General features: G+C 40.6%; 2 protein-coding genes across 4 annotated transcripts in view; one reads left to right on the forward strand and one right to left on the reverse strand.

Annotated features, from left to right (window-relative positions):
- skp2 (S-phase kinase-associated protein 2, E3 ubiquitin protein ligase) lies at positions 1 to 8,247 on the forward strand. 2 transcript variants are annotated; one of them, XM_050053678.1, is made up of 10 exons: positions 1 to 149; positions 795 to 1,039; positions 1,139 to 1,253; positions 1,922 to 2,065; positions 3,267 to 3,401; positions 4,251 to 4,349; positions 4,465 to 4,592; positions 5,536 to 5,587; positions 6,962 to 7,069; positions 7,150 to 8,247. In XM_050053678.1, exons 1-10 carry the CDS (start codon positions 136 to 138, stop codon positions 7,355 to 7,357), a joined length of 1,248 nt encoding a protein of 415 aa, XP_049909635.1. In that variant the 5' UTR covers positions 1 to 135; the 3' UTR covers positions 7,358 to 8,247. The 2 variants fall into 2 exon arrangements, with proteins under 2 accessions (XP_049909635.1, XP_049909636.1); XM_050053679.1 differs by having other exon boundaries at positions 1,142 to 1,253.
- Positions 8,248 to 12,401: 4,154 nt separating this feature from the next.
- nadk2 (NAD kinase 2, mitochondrial) overlaps positions 12,402 to 17,411 on the reverse strand; it is a 17,584-nt gene continuing 12,574 nt past the window's right edge. For both annotated transcript variants that reach the window (XM_050052754.1, XM_050052753.1), the window contains exons 9-12: positions 16,698 to 16,753; positions 16,546 to 16,599; positions 16,333 to 16,456; positions 12,402 to 16,229 (exon numbers count right to left, since the gene is read on the reverse strand). In XM_050052754.1, coding sequence (XP_049908711.1) covers positions 16,091 to 16,229; positions 16,333 to 16,456; positions 16,546 to 16,599; positions 16,698 to 16,753 — 373 coding nt within the window. In that variant the 3' untranslated portion in view covers positions 12,402 to 16,090. The remainder of the gene's footprint in view (positions 16,230 to 16,332; positions 16,457 to 16,545; positions 16,600 to 16,697; positions 16,754 to 17,411) is intronic.

Genomic DNA, 17,411 nt, shown 5'->3' on the forward strand with positions numbered 1-17,411 from the left:
GTGACGTGTGACTACAGGGCGCCCTGCTGTTCCCGGCGGTGAGTTTAAAGAGTCTCGTTGGAGGGCTGCAGTGAAAACAGCCAGCGTCCTTATGTGAAACTCTCTCTATACACAGTTAGGTCTGAACCAGAGGAGATGGCGAAACACAGGTATGGTTACGAATGTTTTTACACTTTGTTAATGTAAAGTATTCGCACGAAAGACACCATTAGTTAGCTTTTAGCGTGTCATCCATGTGGAAATGATCCAACACTAACGTTAGTTACCTGGTAAGCTACTCCGACTGTGTTCAAATTTAAGGAATACCACTTATCTCTCAACACATTATTTGTGAGTTTCAATACTGTAACATTAGTCGTGTATAAGTGTGTTTGTGAATCGCCATGTTTGGAGAGCTGTAGTTCAAAACTGAAGCTAATATCAGTCGATACCGCGCTTTCATGTCAGCCAGGCCTCCGTACAGGTTCAGGTTTGTCTATGCTTTCTTCCTGGTTTAATAAACTAAACTAGCTACGCAATATTAGAATGATATTCCAGTATAACTACACGCACATAACGACTGGAAAAGAGGTGACAAAGTATTTGCGTTTACTTTTACAGTTAAAATTTGCGCGGTCACAGCGCTGGTAGTAGCATCAATATGGCGGGCAGAGAGAGGTTGTCTGGGGGAAGCCACACGTCGCGAACGAAATATTATTTTAGATGTTGCTGTAAAAAAAAAAAAAAAAAAACACTAAGTGTTATGTATCCAGCATTTTGAATAAACGTTTGATTAGTTTCTCCTTCCATACCAGCATGCCACTGCAGGACCTGCCCTGCCTGGGTCCTCAGGGCTCCATGTTGTCCCACAGGATGAATAAACGTAAGTCCAGAGACTGCCTCAGTGAGGGCCTGGACACTGAGTGCACCCCAACAGAGCTCATCCAGCAGTTGTCACCCCGCCACAAGCACCAAAGGCTCATCGGCAAGGGCAAAGAGAATGGCAGCAACCAGTTTGTCCTGGCCAGGAGATCTAGGAGGAAAAAAGAATGCCTGTCATGTAGGAAACCTCTTTTCTGACCACCTTCAATCAGCTGCAGTGTATTGTTTGTAGCTGTGATAAACTCATACTTTGCTCTTTTTCATATATTTCCCTCAGCAGGCATTTCATGGGACCACCTACCTGATGAGCTGCTTCTCAGGATCCTCTTCTATATCCCTCTGCAGGACCTCCTCAGGATGTCTGTGGTGTGCAAGCGCTGGCATCGCTTAGCGTGAGTCTCTAATCATTCGAATGCATAAGTTATTTTCAGAGGGTGACAGAGGAGTAATATTTTTTTTTCCTTCTCAGCTTTGTGCTGATTAAAACACCCTCCAATTCATGTTACAAGTGCACCCAGTTTCACCCCGTCACTTTCATTCTTAATGCAGTTGCAGTTCCACAGATTATTGACTAGCACAGAGCTTTAACCCACAATATTTTCATTTATCTGTTCTTTTTCTTCAAGTTGGTTATTTAGGGAACTCGGTGACTAAGAGGAAGTGCTTGCTGAAAAATGTAAATAAACAGCCCCCATTCTCATATTCACATCTCCATTTGTTAACCAGACACATTCTGGAAAACATAAAATAAAGTGTAAATAAGTAGATGCACTGCATACCAGAGGGCTGAATTGCTTCTTCTTAAAATTAATCTTCATATCAAACGTTACAAATGTGTTTCTCCCTTGGCTTCATCAGGTTTGCAGACCTGATGAAGCCAAGGGAGAAACAAATTACTATCAATCTGATGTTTCCTGCCATCATCTGCACCAAGTTATAAGCACTGATAGTGCAGTGCAGGGGGCATGTACTTTTGAATAAAATAAAGTGTGTTTACATGCACTTCAGTGAATGGGTTGCTTTTGGCTTTCTGTGGTAAGCTGGTGTGTGTGTGTGTCAGGTTTGATGAGTCTCTGTGGCACAGCGTAGATCTGGAGGGTTTGACCCACATGGGTCCAGCCCTGCAGCAGGTGCTGAAGTACGGAGTCCGCATGCTGCGCTGTCCTCGCTCCTTCGTGGAAGAGATGCACTTCACGGGCACAGGGTGAGTCCAGCAGCTGGTTACACTCACTCCACATCTTATTGTGGTCTACACAACTTAGGCTGGTAAAGGGTTCAACTTCTGCTGAGTTTAGTTTCTTGTTTATATGATAAGTCTAGTGATAGTCAGTAGTTTTCTTGTGAATGAACCCCATGTGCAGACCAAAACCAACAGTGAATGAACATCTATTGTGTGTGTCTCAAAGCCTGAGCTGTCTTCATCCTCTGTGCCATAGAGTTCCATTGTGTTCCAAAAACTATTAAAAACACATCAGTGAGCTACACTGTTGCACTTGCTGATGTGTTCTTTCACTACCATGATCGCACACTGTGTATTTTATTTTTACACAGTCCCACACACACTCCCACTGCCACAAGCACCAAATTACAATTAATCGGCCACTGAAAATAGTCCTCAACATAAGTAGATAGGTGTACTTATGTGTATATGTACATACATGCATGCATGTATATACATGCATTGTACATACAAGTAATTGTAAATATGAATACAAACACATGTATGTATATAAATACACGTGTGCAGGTACATACAGGTACCTACATGTGTAGGTGTTTGAATATATTGCGTACATATGGGTACATGCAGGAATTTCTGTGTCAGTGTATGTACATGCAAGTATACAGAGATACGTTATTGTATTTATTATATAAAAAAGTGCACCATATATGATCTACTAGAACCTATTAGTAACTAGTTGAGTTGCAAACTCAAAAGCAAATAAGCTATATATATGAAAACAAGCTTGGAAAAAAGTACATAAGATTTATATCCTCAGTATGAGCCAGTGGGCTTGGAGGTGAGAGTCAGACAGGGTAGAGAAGTCAGAAAGTATTGAGAGACTGACTAACACACTTTAGGTTTTGAATTATTTGAAATATGTCTCTTTGGATCTAAGTGTCTGCCAGGTGTTATGTACAGTAATGATAGACACTCATTTTTATGCATGGACCAACACTTCACACCTACCCAACATATTGTTCGTGCTTTCTGCTGAAGAGAAAGGTTTGGTTCTATCAGTGCTGTAACCTCATTTATGTTGTCAAACAGATCTGTCCTTTAAAGGCCATTTACTGGTGTAATTTTTCTTGCTGGATGAATGTAAACTGGATTTGTTTGATTTGCCTTTTTACAAAGCAAACTTTTTTTCATGTTTCAGCACTGCTTTGTCTTCTCTGTTCAGCCCTCTGCAGATAGCTCTAATGGATCTGTCCAGCTCCATTATCCCCACCTCAGCTCTGGAGAGCATCATCTGTCGCTGCAGGCTGCTGGAGTATCTGAGTCTGGAGGGTCTGCAGCTCTCAGATACCATCATCAGGTGAGTCTCCATCTCAACTGCCGCCATCAGAGGTGAGAAACATGTCGCTGATTCTGTCCCCTCAGAATCCTTAGGGCCCGTGTCCACATTCCAAAGCAGAAAAACGCCGGCAGGGTGCTGGGAAGCACTTCATCCCAGCGCTTTATTTTTACAAAATCACTGGCACCGGTGATGTCACTAGTGCCTTTCTGAGCATCTGTGCAAAAAAGGCGTAGCACTCTGAAAAAAGATGTTGGGCACAGCACTTTTTCACTAGGCAGCCGTATGTGCTCTCTCCTCACTGTGAAAAATTGGAAAAAAAGACGCCAGCTCTGAGAGAGAAAAAACCCCGCTATGTTGACACAGGCCCTAAATGACATCAGCCATACATCACTGACTTTTCCATAAATCTGTTGCTTACATTCAAACATGATTAATAAATATTTCAATCAATGATCTAATCAATTTTATGTACTGTAATATAACTCTAGAAAAGCAGCACATTTACATTGGAGAGGCTGAAACAAGCAGAAGTTTTGCATTTTCTGTTGGAAAATCATTTTTTTAATTAAACTTACCAAAATGTAGGACTTATTTTGATTCACTTGGCAAAAAGGCTAGAAACAGGAAGACTGCTAGCCTGGTACCTACGAAAAAACCCAAAGTAAATTAAGCTCTGAAGCCCTTACCTCTGTGTAGCACTGTGTTTATCATTGTAGAAATGGCAATAAAAGCTACTGTACATGTAAACCCCATAACTGTGGGGTTGGTGTGTTTGCTGTAGAGTATGTGTGCCCCTGTGGTCTTTTCTCAGTAACCGATGCGGTTGGATATTTGATTTTTTATCTTTGTCCTCTGTCTCTCACTCAGCTCTCTGTCCCAGAACCCAAACCTGCTGCAGCTCAACCTGTGCGGCTGCTCCGGCTTCTCTGCTCCCGCTCTGGCTGACATGCTCAAATCCTGCACAAGGTCAGCCGCTTATATTTCATATGTCAGAATCCTGTTCTTGAGATGACAGCTGGGTCTACCCATTCCCTATCTCTGTGATTTACTAATGCTGTGTTTATTTATTTTCCCTGTGCAGAATAAAGCAGTTGAACATATCATGGTGTGACTTCAACAATGATCATGTGAAGAGTGTTGTTAATAATGTGAGCTCCACTGTTACTCGCCTCAACTTCAGCGGATACAGAGAGAACCTCACGCTAGACGGTAAATGAGGGATGTTTGTGCAAAATCACTTCATTATTCAGTCTTTATTGTGGTAATGGGTTAAACGTGAGTGTTTGTCCAGGATAGAGCCACTCTTATGTTCACCCCTTGCTGTTTTAGACAATAGGTATCTAAAGCGTTATTACGTTTTGACTTCATGGCAAGTTGCTTCCAATCTTCTCTCTTGCTTCAGCACTTTATATAATGAGATTGTGTCACTCACCTTAGTCTACTCCTACACTAGTTGACCTGTTTGTGTACCTCTGTACCACCAAAGCATTGTCTGCATATATACACTGATCAGCCAAAACATTAAACCACTGACAGGTGAAGTGAATGACATTGATCATCTTGTTACGATGCAAAGTTCTGCTGGGAAACCCTGGGTCCCAACGTTCATATGGATGTTACCTGACACACCCCACCCAAACACTGATGCATGCATGCATACATACATAACTGGCAAATATATATCATTGGCCGATAAGCAAGAAATTAAAATTTTTATTGGTCCAATACAGTGGATAATGGCTCCCATTTGCTTGCTACACTCTCCAATCATATACCTGTTTCAAACCATCAATCAATCAATCAATCAATCAATCAATNGCATAATAAATTAACAGTAATCCGTATGACACAATGAGACAGAGAGAGAGAGATGCAGGACAGACGGTAATGACAGTAGCTTACAACAACATTAATGATCCATCCCACCTGAAAGTACAAACGATTCTTTATATTAAAAGGTGTCTCACTCTGATCAGTGTGTCACCTGTCCTGCTGTTGTTGGATTCCATTAGGCTGACTGTTTTGCTTGCCCACTGCCAAAGTATCAAATTGAGATCATTTTGAGGACTTGATGATGCAGTATAAACTTCTAGTGTTCACTTTGCTGCAGACAAAAAGACGTGAGATGACAGTATCATGTGTCTCTTTACAGATGTGAAGGTGCTGGTGACGAGATGCCCTCATATTACAGCGCTAGATTTAAGGTAAGATCTTGTTCCTCATTGACAAGGGATGGTTTGTATGGTGTGCCATGTTTTTTAAATATAATGCAAGTGTATTGATATTAGAAATGAAATAATTATATTTTATCTTTTAGTGTGGGAGGATGTAGCACAAAAAAGCACGGGCAGTAAGAAACTTCCTGATCAACATTTATATGAATACAATCATATATCAAAGGCCATAATTCCTAGATATTGGCACGCTGCCATGGTATTTGAATTTTCTTTTTGTGAGGGAGTCCACTAAACTCTTGGTGATCATTCTGAAGAGCGTTAATCATATGCATACCTAATGTGACATAGGCTTAAAGTTGTTTAATATATTGACTCGCTCTGAAATCAAAATTACAGAAGTGCACTGCTGTCATTCCCCACCAAAAAAAAAGATCAGAATCAGGTAAAAATATGAAAAGTTTTGTGTCATAACAAGTTGTTATTCACGTTCTAACAAGAAACATTTATTGTTAAAGCTTTTTCTGCCGCCTTTCCCTGCTGAGTTTGACAGAATTGTTAAAATGCTTCTTAGTGTAGGCCTGCGGTATGTATACTTATCATTCACCATGCTCAATAACAGCAAAATCTGGCCATTTCTCTGCTCAAGCCGGCAGTAGCGCTTAGTCACGTCGCGTAGATGAGCCATATTTCCTGTTTTAAAAGCTAAGCGGTATGTTGTTGTAACAAGAAAAGTGTCTCTTTTTTTTCTACAGGAAAAAGCTGTTATAGCATGAAAATATCTTGTAAAACATCTTAGAGCAAGAAACTTTTCATGTTATTACCTGACAGTAAAAAATGTTTTGTTTTTTTTCCTGGTGTGGCAGCAGCACTGAAAGCTCTGACTAACAGCTGACGGCACACTTCCTGTTCAGCACATAGTCTGAGTGGGCAGAAGTTCGCTGCATAGATCAGCCTCTCATTGGGCGGAACGAGCCACCCGCTGAAGTCCCGCCCTACCACCTCCGGTTGCAGTTTTCAACACGTCCTTTACTAACTTTTGCGGTGTTTGATCTTGCGGGGATGTAGCCATTTTTCTGCCATGGTTCGCGTCCTGTAGGCGATATTTTTGTGGGCGTGTTACACCAAAACCTGTTTCCTCCTGGCAATATTTTTGCAAGCACACCGTTGCTGTGGCACCGCCCAGAACGGTTGTGATTGGTTGAAAGAAATACAAGCAGCCGGGGTATTTTTTTCTCCAATCTTAAAGTGAGAGTCGGCCCAGCCAGACCTTTCTTTTCTTGAGAAAGGTCTGGTGAGCGAGACTATTCAGCACTTAACACCAACTAATGCTAATATTGCTCTGTGAGTGCTGGATGTGTAAATATGCATGTTTTCCAACAAGCTGGTTTCTCTGTGCTACAGTGACAGCACTCTACTGATGGCCGACAGCTTCCCCGTCCTCAGTCAGCTGAAGGATCTAGTGCATCTGTCCCTGAGTCGCTGCTACCACATCCACCTCGCTGCTCTCACGTAAGTTCCCCTGCTGCCCTCCCTGCTTTTGAGTAGTAACTGAGTTTAGAAGTCCAAAATCTAACTTGTCATATTTCCAGTGACCTGGGGCAGACGTTCCCCCTGCTGAGCGTGCTGGACGTGTTTGGCATAGTAAACGGCAGCCACCTATCCTCTCTGAAGAAGGAGATGCCTCGCATCAGCATCAACCACATGCCTTTCTCCAACATTGCCCGGCCCACGCCCGACACCAGGCCCGTCAGCTGCCTCATGTGGAACAGGAAGTGTCGGCTGAGGTTCAGACTGTAACCACCACACTTCCATCGTGTTCTTAAGCTGAGTAAGTTTATGTTATGGAGTGTTTGATCCTGCAGTATTCCAACATGGGTACAGTACAGGAAGTCCAGCCCTTTGTGCAGTGATGCCACCATCTTTCAGTGTTTGTTGCTGCTACTCATGTTTTTAGTGTTGCCTGGCATTAATGGTACTAAAGGTCAAATACTGGACCAAGCCTTTAAGTACTGAACGTGCAAGCTTGTAGAGAATTGTAATACTTTATTTAGGAAAGTCAGATTTGAATGTGTAATCCAGTTCTTGTTGGAATATGTTCACACAGATGTTGAATGAGTTTTTGAATCTGTTTGAGGTTCTAATAATGTGTTATTTAAAATATTTTGTAAGGGAAACATGGTTTTAAAGACTCAATTGAAATGTTGACCTCTATTAGATGTCTGTAAGTATTTGGATATTTGGGACAGTTGATTCTTCAGACATCTGAATAATGCTGATGTCACAAGTGTCTTGTTCTCTGCTGTAATAATGAGAGAACAGGTGATTTTAATGATTGAAGATGTTTTAATGTGAAATGATGTATCTGGATATTGAATTTCCAAGCAGTCAAAATTCCTGTTGAACAGATGTATATTTGTATGCAGGCCTTCACTATGTCGCTGTTTTCTACTGTAATAACGTCACCAGGCTGTTGTCTTCTCTCCAGCTGGACAGTAGTTTCTTTGATGATAAGCTCATTATGTCACAGTACATGTGTCATTGTAGATGTGCAGTATGTCCAGTGCTCTTTTATTACCATTTCATTCAAATGTCATACAGACTGAACTTTAATGGAACATGAGTTTTAACTTGTGAACTGTTTTATTTTCCCTTCTGGGTCTTAACAAGTAAACCACTGAATACACAAACTGTCTGAGCCTGTTTTCATGAACCCCAGCTGTTGTCACACTGACACAACATATCAAAGTTGAGCACGAAAGTTAATTTGTGACCTTGGGAGTAATAGTCTGACAAGAAATCTCACATCATGCTCTTCATCAGTGTTTGTGCAGGCACATACTATGTGTATATGTACATATTCAGTACACACATATCTTTATACTGTACATCTATGTATACATACACAAAACTGATGTGTGTAGATTAAATTCCTGTGATGACACACGTGGTGTGTACAAAAAGTACTCTGAGACATTAAGTAAAAATACAACAATGTAAAACATGTTCCGTTATACATAAAAGTCCTGCTTAATTAAAAGAACAGTACAAGTAAAGTATACGAGGTATCAGTGGTAAAAGTACTGGTTCTGCAGTAACATGTCCCCTGTAACTGATAAATATTGATAATGATAATATTGATACTGATGCATCAAAGCAGCGTTTTACTGTTGTAGCTGCTTGACGTGGAGCTAATTAAACTAATCTATACAGTTGGGTAGTTTCATCCCGTGGCTTTCAACAAGGGGGTCTGGGCCTTCCAAAGGGTCACCAGATCATGGGATGATTAACGGGAGACAGGCTAGAACCGGCCATAGGGCAATTCTGGCAAATGCCAGGTGAGCCAGCCCACCTTGTGTGCCGCAAGGCCACCACCCACAACATTGGGGGGAAAAAATGTACAGAAAAAAAAACAAAGACCTGCAACCTTTACTATCAAAAGGGCCATTTTTGGCCAAAAAGGAAAAAATAATCTGTCTGTAGCCACAAAACCTATTTGAGCCTCATAATAAAGGTAACACAGCCTTTTAAATCGAATTTAGCCTATCAACATTACTAACAGATCTAAATGAGCATTCATTAATTTGTTTTAGCCCAAGGTAGCTACTGTGCAGTGGGCTATATTTGATTATTTAGAACTTTAACTTTGCAGCATTGTTGATGAAAGCAAACAAATTTGTCCACACACTATTAAACTCTCTATTTTCATTTGAGACTTTTCCCTTTTTGGATTAGAAATCCACTACTGGCCTAGCTAGGGAGACTCAAGTATACTGTAGCTTTTGTTAGTGATGTGTTGAGATAAAAAGGTGCCAGTCCACAGATGTATGACGCACATTTTAGTTGGCAAAGTGTTAAAACTTTTTTTTTTTTTAATCGGTGTATAGGCTATGCATTTTTAAAGCTGAAGAATGTAAGAATCACTTATGGTCTACAACAATAAATGAAAATTAAAATGTAAAAAAAATAAATAACGGTCATTCCATATAATTTTCTGTCAAAGGGACAGGGAGCCACATCTGACTCTGAAGCCACAGGTTGCCTACACATGGATTAAGAGTTACAAGGCCCCAAAATTGTCAGCATACCTAAACTGTAAGGTATACTGTAAACAAGGTGCAGCCATACCAGTTGACGTCACCTCCCCACCCCTTCAGCTGGATCGGTCCATCCATGTGGATGTGTTGCTATTTTTGTAAGTTAAGATACTTACCCAGTGGACTGAAACACAGACGACCATTTCTCTCCAGCTGTCCTTTCGAGGTAACACTGGATGCACTGCAGGGACGTTGAGTCCCTCTAAAATAAATGACTGAAAAAGATTTAAAGTGCAATAGAATTGATTAATTAATTATCTTTAAATTATTCGAGTAACATTAAGACTTGTAGAAACATCTATTAACAACACTAACTGTTATATATCTTGCTAATACAGAAAATGATCAGCCTTGCAATAGAGAACCATTGTGTATGCTCTGTAAGCTCTAGATTAGTGCTTCCCAATCTCTTTGTGTGTGCAGAACAATCAACCATAGAAATATTAGGATAATAGGATTTTTTAAACAGTTAAATGTGTTCAATGAAATTTGGTGGCAGAGAATTAAGGAAGAATGTGGAAGGGAGGGGGGTGTAACAGTGAGGAAAAACAGAAATGTAGGCTACATGGGGTCTTATTCATAATGATGACCAGGAAAAGAAAAGTGTGCATATGACATTATATCAAAGTATGAAATAAATTGTGCAATAAATATGCTTACACTAGCATAAATCAATGATAAGATGTGTTGTCCCAATCACCCAAAGGTCCTGACCCAGTCACCCAAATGCTACAAAAAAGTAGTTTTTTGAAAAGGGTTCACCTCCTTGGAATATGATATAACTTTATTTTCTCCTCAGATGGATAGGTAACATCTTCAGTGTTGAAAGATGTTACCTAATAAATGTTCAAAATAAATGAAAGGCAAAAGAAGAAATAAACACAGGGGATAATAAAATACATACATAAATAAATAATATAACACAGTGATATAATAGTGCAATGGAACGGTGTGCAAATGGTGCTGGAATAAATATGGAATTATTAATGTAACAGGTTGCTTTATGTACATGAGATAGGTGGATATGACAGCATATACCAGGGGTGGCCAAACTACAGCTCGTGGGCCAACTGCGGCTCACTACGCAGTTTTAAATGGCGTTTGGCAAATTTTTGAAAAAAGACTCAGAAATGACTTAAGCATATTTCTAATAAACTGCACTGTACGTAAATTGCACAGCCCAGTTAAACCAGGATGTCCGTGTCGTCTTGAACACCGAGGCTACTATTAGCAAACCCTGCTATTGCACTTCTTAATTTGAACACTACATGGCGACACTCTACCTTCAATGATTGATTACTAGTTGATAAAAACATTTAAGTCAGTAAATATGGCGGTGGACCTGAAAAGAAGAGGAGAAGAGAAATACTTTCACATGTTGGCACACCAGTTAACCACTGTTATGTCTAATGTTACACTGCTTAGTAGTGTTGTGTAGTAATTTTCATGCAAAATGAATTTTCCTTGGCAAATGGGCTTTTATTAGTTTAGAAACACTGATTTTCTTGCCATGTAAATGATTGAAAATGATGCATTTACTATTGTTTGGCCTGTGACTCTTCATATGTTTCTGTGAATGGCCCACAATCCTAAATGCCCTACACCCCCTGCTGTAACATTAGGCAATTTGTGGACAGCTTCATATTTGAAGCATCCTGCATCATTTTGACTGAATTCATTTCTAAAAGGGTGTCTATAGTGAAAATTAAAGGGTGGGTGCACTCGAATTACAAAAACATTGGGCCTCATTCACTAACATGCGTAGAAATGTTTCTTACCCTGCACATGAAATAGATGCACACATAAATAACCATTAGATTCATGACACATGTGCACCAGCCAATTTGTTTAAATTGACAGGTAATAGCATACTGCCACGCCCCCATTTCTCTATATTAGGAAATACGTTTGCCCAGAAGGTATCATGGAGATGCACATATTAAGGCTACACACACTAGAGTCAGATCGTCAGTGAGTGTGTGTGAGCGTCTCCGCAGTCGGAAACAACTGATAAGCTGTTCATCACTCTCTATAAACATGTTGTGTCAGTCTCTGAAGATGTGCTCTCTCCTGAAGGCACAGACTGCAGTGTCTTCCAGCAAGATCAGATATGACGTCTCAACACCTGCTTGGATGTAAATCAAAATACTGATTCCTGTTAATAATAATAATAATAATTATTATTATTATTATTTCATGGTAATACTAAAATTGATGGGAGTAGCTATCGTTACAGACAGGTTTAATGAAAAACAATGAAAACCAAAACTTCTGAATATCATAGAAGGCATTCTCACATATTCCACTGTAAGTTAGGGCAGGGACACTCAGCTTTTATAGTCAAATATTTAAACTCTGACAATAATTGATGAGGATGAAAGGGTATGAAATTAGTGCATGCATTAGTAAATTAAAAGTTTTAAATATTGTCTATTAAAGCCTTTTTTTCAATGAATGTAGTTCTAACATTCTATGCATTTAGTTCAAAGGTGTGTGTGTGTGTTAACGTTTTCTGAAGACAGCCAGGCCTTTATCATTTGTGCCTATGCTTGGTCTGTGGCAGTTCTAAATTGGTTCACAAAGTATAAACAAATTCAGGGAAGCAAATATTGATGAATCCCAGATTTGTGCGTAAAATGTTTGTATGGATGGTTTAAGCACAGAGTGCGTAAAATGTTTGTATGGATGGTTTAAGCACAGACTCCACTGTCTCCACCATGATAGAGTTGATCTGTGACCTGTGTTCTCTGTTTTTCTCTAAAAGCCCAGTCTGGCTTTGAAGAGAGCAATTTAACAACCTCATTTTCCAGTTGGAAATCACTGTCCGACATTATAGCAGTGAAAGTACTCTCAATACAGCGCGCACTTAACCAGATACTGCTTTTTTTAAGGTGGCTATATATGTTTTATTGCTGCCCCCCCCCAGGAGTAGATTGCTTAGCTTCCATTATGGACTCAAATTAGCTTCTCCAAACTGGGGGCGTGCTGACCGTCATCTACTGTATGTAATATACTCTCTATGGATAAGTACACCATACAACCCCACTTCAAAAAAACTGAACTATCCCTTTAACAATGCACCAGTAATACATCTACTACAGATGACAAACAGGCAGTAATAACTTTAAATAAGCACACACAAGCATTTCTTTTTCTTATCACTTTATCTGATTGTAAAACAGCACATCCTAACATACTGACACATTATATTGATAAGGACCCCTGCCTTTGGCACGCTGCATATTACAATTTCCTGGTTGTTTTGTAAACTAGTCCTTAAGAAGAACACCTTCTGGTTCAGAGTCCAGGGCAGATAGGTGTTACAAGGTGCACCAACAATATTTTACCAATCAAGTGGAATTACAAGTGTATACAAGAGACCAACTAGATTTTGATTTAATATTTTAAATTGTTACAACCATACTACCGTGTTGGTCAGACTGTGTATATTTTAATGTTCACTGTTCAAGCATTTAGTGTCAGGTAGCTTTACAGGATAAAAATCATTTGTTTGTACCACTTTCTACCCAATAAAGTTTACATTGTATTTTTTGTTGTGGAAATTTTTAGCATGTTTGCCTCAGGCACATGCAAAATATTGCTAGATTTGTGGTATTGTGAGAGGTTAGAAGACATACTTTTGACCTAAAACATGGAGCAAAATGCTCTTTTAAGCATGGAGTTCTATTTTTAGTGCACTTACGTTTTTCCCCTCTGACTTAATTCTCAGCTCAAATGGCTCAACCAGCTAGAAAAAAATATACTCTGTTCCAAAAATATCTTAATTCAACAAACAAGCCATAACAGCCTGTGTTTTTAATTCACCATATAATATTCCATATTTTTCTTATGTGCAGACCCAAAGCAACAGTGACAGTATCTTCTAACATGTACTGTGTGTGCATTACACCCTGATATATCTTCTCACTCTGTGCCAGAGAGCCTGAAACTATTAAAAGACATCAGTGAGTTACACTGTTGCACTGGATGACATGTCTCTTCATCACCATGAACACACTCACTGTAGTTTATTTGGACTCACTGTCCTGCTGCCCCTCAAATACTCAGGAGGGCACCAAATGTGGATTCATCCACCCCTGAAAACAGTCCCTGACAAATGCACTATTTCCTCCTGTTTGAGTAACCTTTATGAAAAAACAAGTGATCAGCTGTTTTAGGATATTACTGGGCCTTTTTTTTTAAATGAAATTGTATATTTGTGAGCTGTTCTCTGAGGCTGCTCCCAAATTCTAAAAAAGATTCCAATCATCATTGTCAGTCAGTGTAGCTGCAGAGTGAGCGCTCCTCGCTTTCACGCTGCTCTCTGGGGTTAAATCATTACAATCCATCTAGTTGTACTGTCTGCTCACTGAGGATGTCTGCGAAGGGTACAGGCAGCTGCAGACCCAGACCCAGGGTGAGGCTGAGTGGAAGGAGGCAGCTGTCAGAAGTGAGGGGCTTTGCCCAGTCAGGCTCAGATGTTAAGTTATCTTCCGCCTTCTGTTTCTAAGTGGTGAATTTATAGTTTAAAGCACCTTAATACGATCATCTCTGACTTTTGTTTGATATCTAGTGATGCCAAAAAATGTTGCTGCACATTCCAAATCAGTCAGTGTGTCAGCATAGTTAGCATGCTTTGGCTCGGACGGCAAACTTGGTTTGTTTACTCAGGCCCCCAGGACCGCTCTTCAGTCTTGCTGCCAATTTATCCCAGTGGCCACTCATGGTATTGCAGCGAAAAATCCCCTGCAACCCAAAAAGCATTTTCCACATAGGCCAACATTATAAATGGTCAGTTATGACTCTCCTGTTTTGACTTTTTGATTTTGATTTGATTTGATTTTTGATGGAGGCTCTATATCTGTAAAACTTTCCTCAAGCTGGCAAAAGTCTATGAGCAGAGCAGGAACTCGGAGGTGGGGCCAGCGGGAGAAACAGTAAGGCACATATTCAGTAGGCTGCATACCACGGGAAGTAAACCCGGAAGCTAAAACCTCTTTTTGGCATATGCACCAGGCGAGCAGCTCCATTGGAATGAATAGGTGCCATTTTGCCATTTGGTATCTAGGCTTTAGTGAAATCTGTGTTTACTATATTACATGAACGTTGCCGTCACCCTGGACATCCTTCCCCAACCCTGTTTAAACTCTATATGATAACAAAAGGAACGAATAGTCAAATATTCGTATCGAACAGCCACATCCTATTCGACTAAAATAATTCTTAGAGGAGCCATAAACATGCAGCGTTTCTTGCGCCCTCAAATTCATTGTTTTCAATGTAGACGTGTGGCAGGTGTGTTCAAACGCCAGAGCGGCGTGCACACGCAGCTGAGCAACTATTTTTCTTGCCGTGACGGCTGCGACCTGAGATAAACTGGGCTGAACTTTTGGAACGCAGCAGCACGCACCACATCACCTGATGAGGACCAACCAATCACAGCCAACAAACATCTTTCCCTTCTTCTAGAAATATCAGTCTGTGATAAATATGGAGAAGATTATCATTTTAGTGCAGGGCTGTCAGAACTTTACATCTGTCCTACAGACAATAGGCCTTCACACAAACAGTGCCTGGAAGAAGATCAGCTCTGCACTCAGGATTTCAGGTAAATAGGCTGAATGATGTTAAGGTTGCATGGCAACTTCAGATGCAACCTGCCACTGCGCTCTTGAAATCTGGCATAGAAAAGACACAGGAGTAGCTCCCAGTGCCCAACCTCCTGTTTTCCAGGTGGTTTAAGACATGGCATGTGTAAGGCTCCTAAGTCGCGTAGAGCCCCTCCATTTTCAAAAATACATGTCTTCAGTAGAAACCACTGAATTTGGGCTGAGTGACACAGACAGGTAGTCAGAAAGTAGAGACATTTGCTGACAATAAAAGAATATGCAACATCATTCTTATCCTTCAAAAGTCATTCATTGATGGCTCCGTAAGTGTGAAAGCACAAAAAAATCAAATCTGAAACAGGTACAAATTTACACAACTGTTTTCTAAGAACAGAATCACATTGTGTTCTACCTAATAATCAATCAATCAATCAATCTACCTGACCTTCCATCTCTTCCTCTGCTTAATGACTCTGTTGGTTTGATGCAGTGACAGACAGCCAATAGTAATGTGCTTTAAATGTTGCCTGACACAGGATCTACAAAACAGATTATTGCCATTATAACCCAGAGGTTTATAACCTGTTTTAAACTGGGGATATTGGGATGGACAATAAAAGAAAAAAAATCTGATTTGGAAATAATTAATCTGTAAAAATGCACACATTTCATAAAACAATTGTAACAATGATACCTTTCTTCCAGGTATAAAAATATTCAACACTTGTGGAGGCTAAAGCTAAAACGTGGTACTTCCCTTTGACCACATCCCTTTGAACAGTTGGCTTAAGAGAAACCAGTCATGTGTCATGTACGCTGGACTCCTCTCAGTTATCAAGAACAACCGTCCGCAGCTGGTCCTCCTCGCTCATGCTGACTGTAGCGATGGCCCCGTCATTGAACTCGAATGAAGTTCCACCATCGACCACCATGCAGGCATCCCAACACCGTGAGCGGACAGACACCCTGAAGCAGCAGACGCATCATTACATTCAGACAGCTTTACAGCTTCTGTACAGGGTGAATTCTTATTTGGCTTTTGTTTTGAGAGTGAGGAACATGCACTGACTTGCTGGCGAAGCCTCTCTGCCGACTACTGGAGAAGACTCGGTTGACAATGGGCTCCCTGATGCTGTAGAACAACCGTCGGTCATCTGGACTGAACACCAGAGACTTGTTGTATTCATCAGTAACTGAATGCACAGAGATACCATTGTCACATAAAACAAAATGTCTTCAGATGTACTGGTTAAAAATCAAAAAAGGACAATTATAAACTCACCCTTTTCTATGAAGTCATGGCTAAGTGGGATATCAAGACCTGTTTGAGACTTTCCTAAAAAAAAAAAAGCCATGGTGTTTTTCAGTGAAATCATATTCCATATTTGGAGACCAACCTGTTTCTTTAGGCTTCAAATTTATATATGCACATACCGATTTTTAGAACCTCCCCCACAGCTTGTTCAGCGAGTTTGTTGATGTTATATGACCTGTGGACACCAGGAGAGAAAAACACAGAAAAAGAGTAGACAAGTGGATTAAAGGGACTCTATGCAAAATTCAGAGCATTCGAGTTGTCTGGTCACAGATAGCAACATGGAGGTGGCTGAGCCAGCAGCTAGCAGCAAACGATGCTAACTCCATAAACAATGCTTAAAGGGATAGTGCACCCAAAAATGAAAATTCAGCCATTATCTACTCACCCATATGCCGATGGAGGCCCTGGTGAAGTTTTAGAGTCCTCACATCCCTTGCGGAGGTCGGCGGGGGGAGCGGCCAGCACACCTAATGGCTGACAGCCCCCCAGACTAACGTCCAAGAACACAAAATTGAATCCACAAAGTATCTCCAACATGCTCATCCGTAGTGATCCAAGTGTGCTGCAGCCGCGACATAAAAAGTTGTTTTGAAAAACGTCATATGAACTCTGCTTTTAGCCTCACTGTAGCCTGTAGCTCTGACTGCTTCTCTGTGCTCCGCGCTCACGCGTGCGCGCAACCAGCGAAAGCATGAGCTTTGCTCACCCGTGTTTACATCACGTGACACGTGCACCGCACGGGGAGACAACAGTAACCACAGTAGCTAAAAGATCATTTGCACTACGGTCTTTTAGCAAAGGACAGCCCAACATGTCTGAAGACTTTGAAA

Source organism: Epinephelus moara, chromosome 9 (genome assembly GCF_006386435.1).
Source record: "Epinephelus moara isolate mb chromosome 9, YSFRI_EMoa_1.0, whole genome shotgun sequence".
In the NCBI taxonomy this organism is placed as follows: Eukaryota; Metazoa; Chordata; class Actinopteri; order Perciformes; family Serranidae; genus Epinephelus; species Epinephelus moara.

Bases quoted from the DNA above. Each gene is read 5' to 3' on its own strand.
- skp2 (XM_050053678.1), top strand. The intron at 2,066-3,266 runs GTGAGTCCAGCA...TTCTCTGTTCAG, and splicing joins ATGCACTTCACGGGCACAGG to CCCTCTGCAGATAGCTCTAA. The intron at 3,402-4,250 runs GTGAGTCTCCAT...TCTCTCACTCAG, and splicing joins CTCTCAGATACCATCATCAG to CTCTCTGTCCCAGAACCCAA.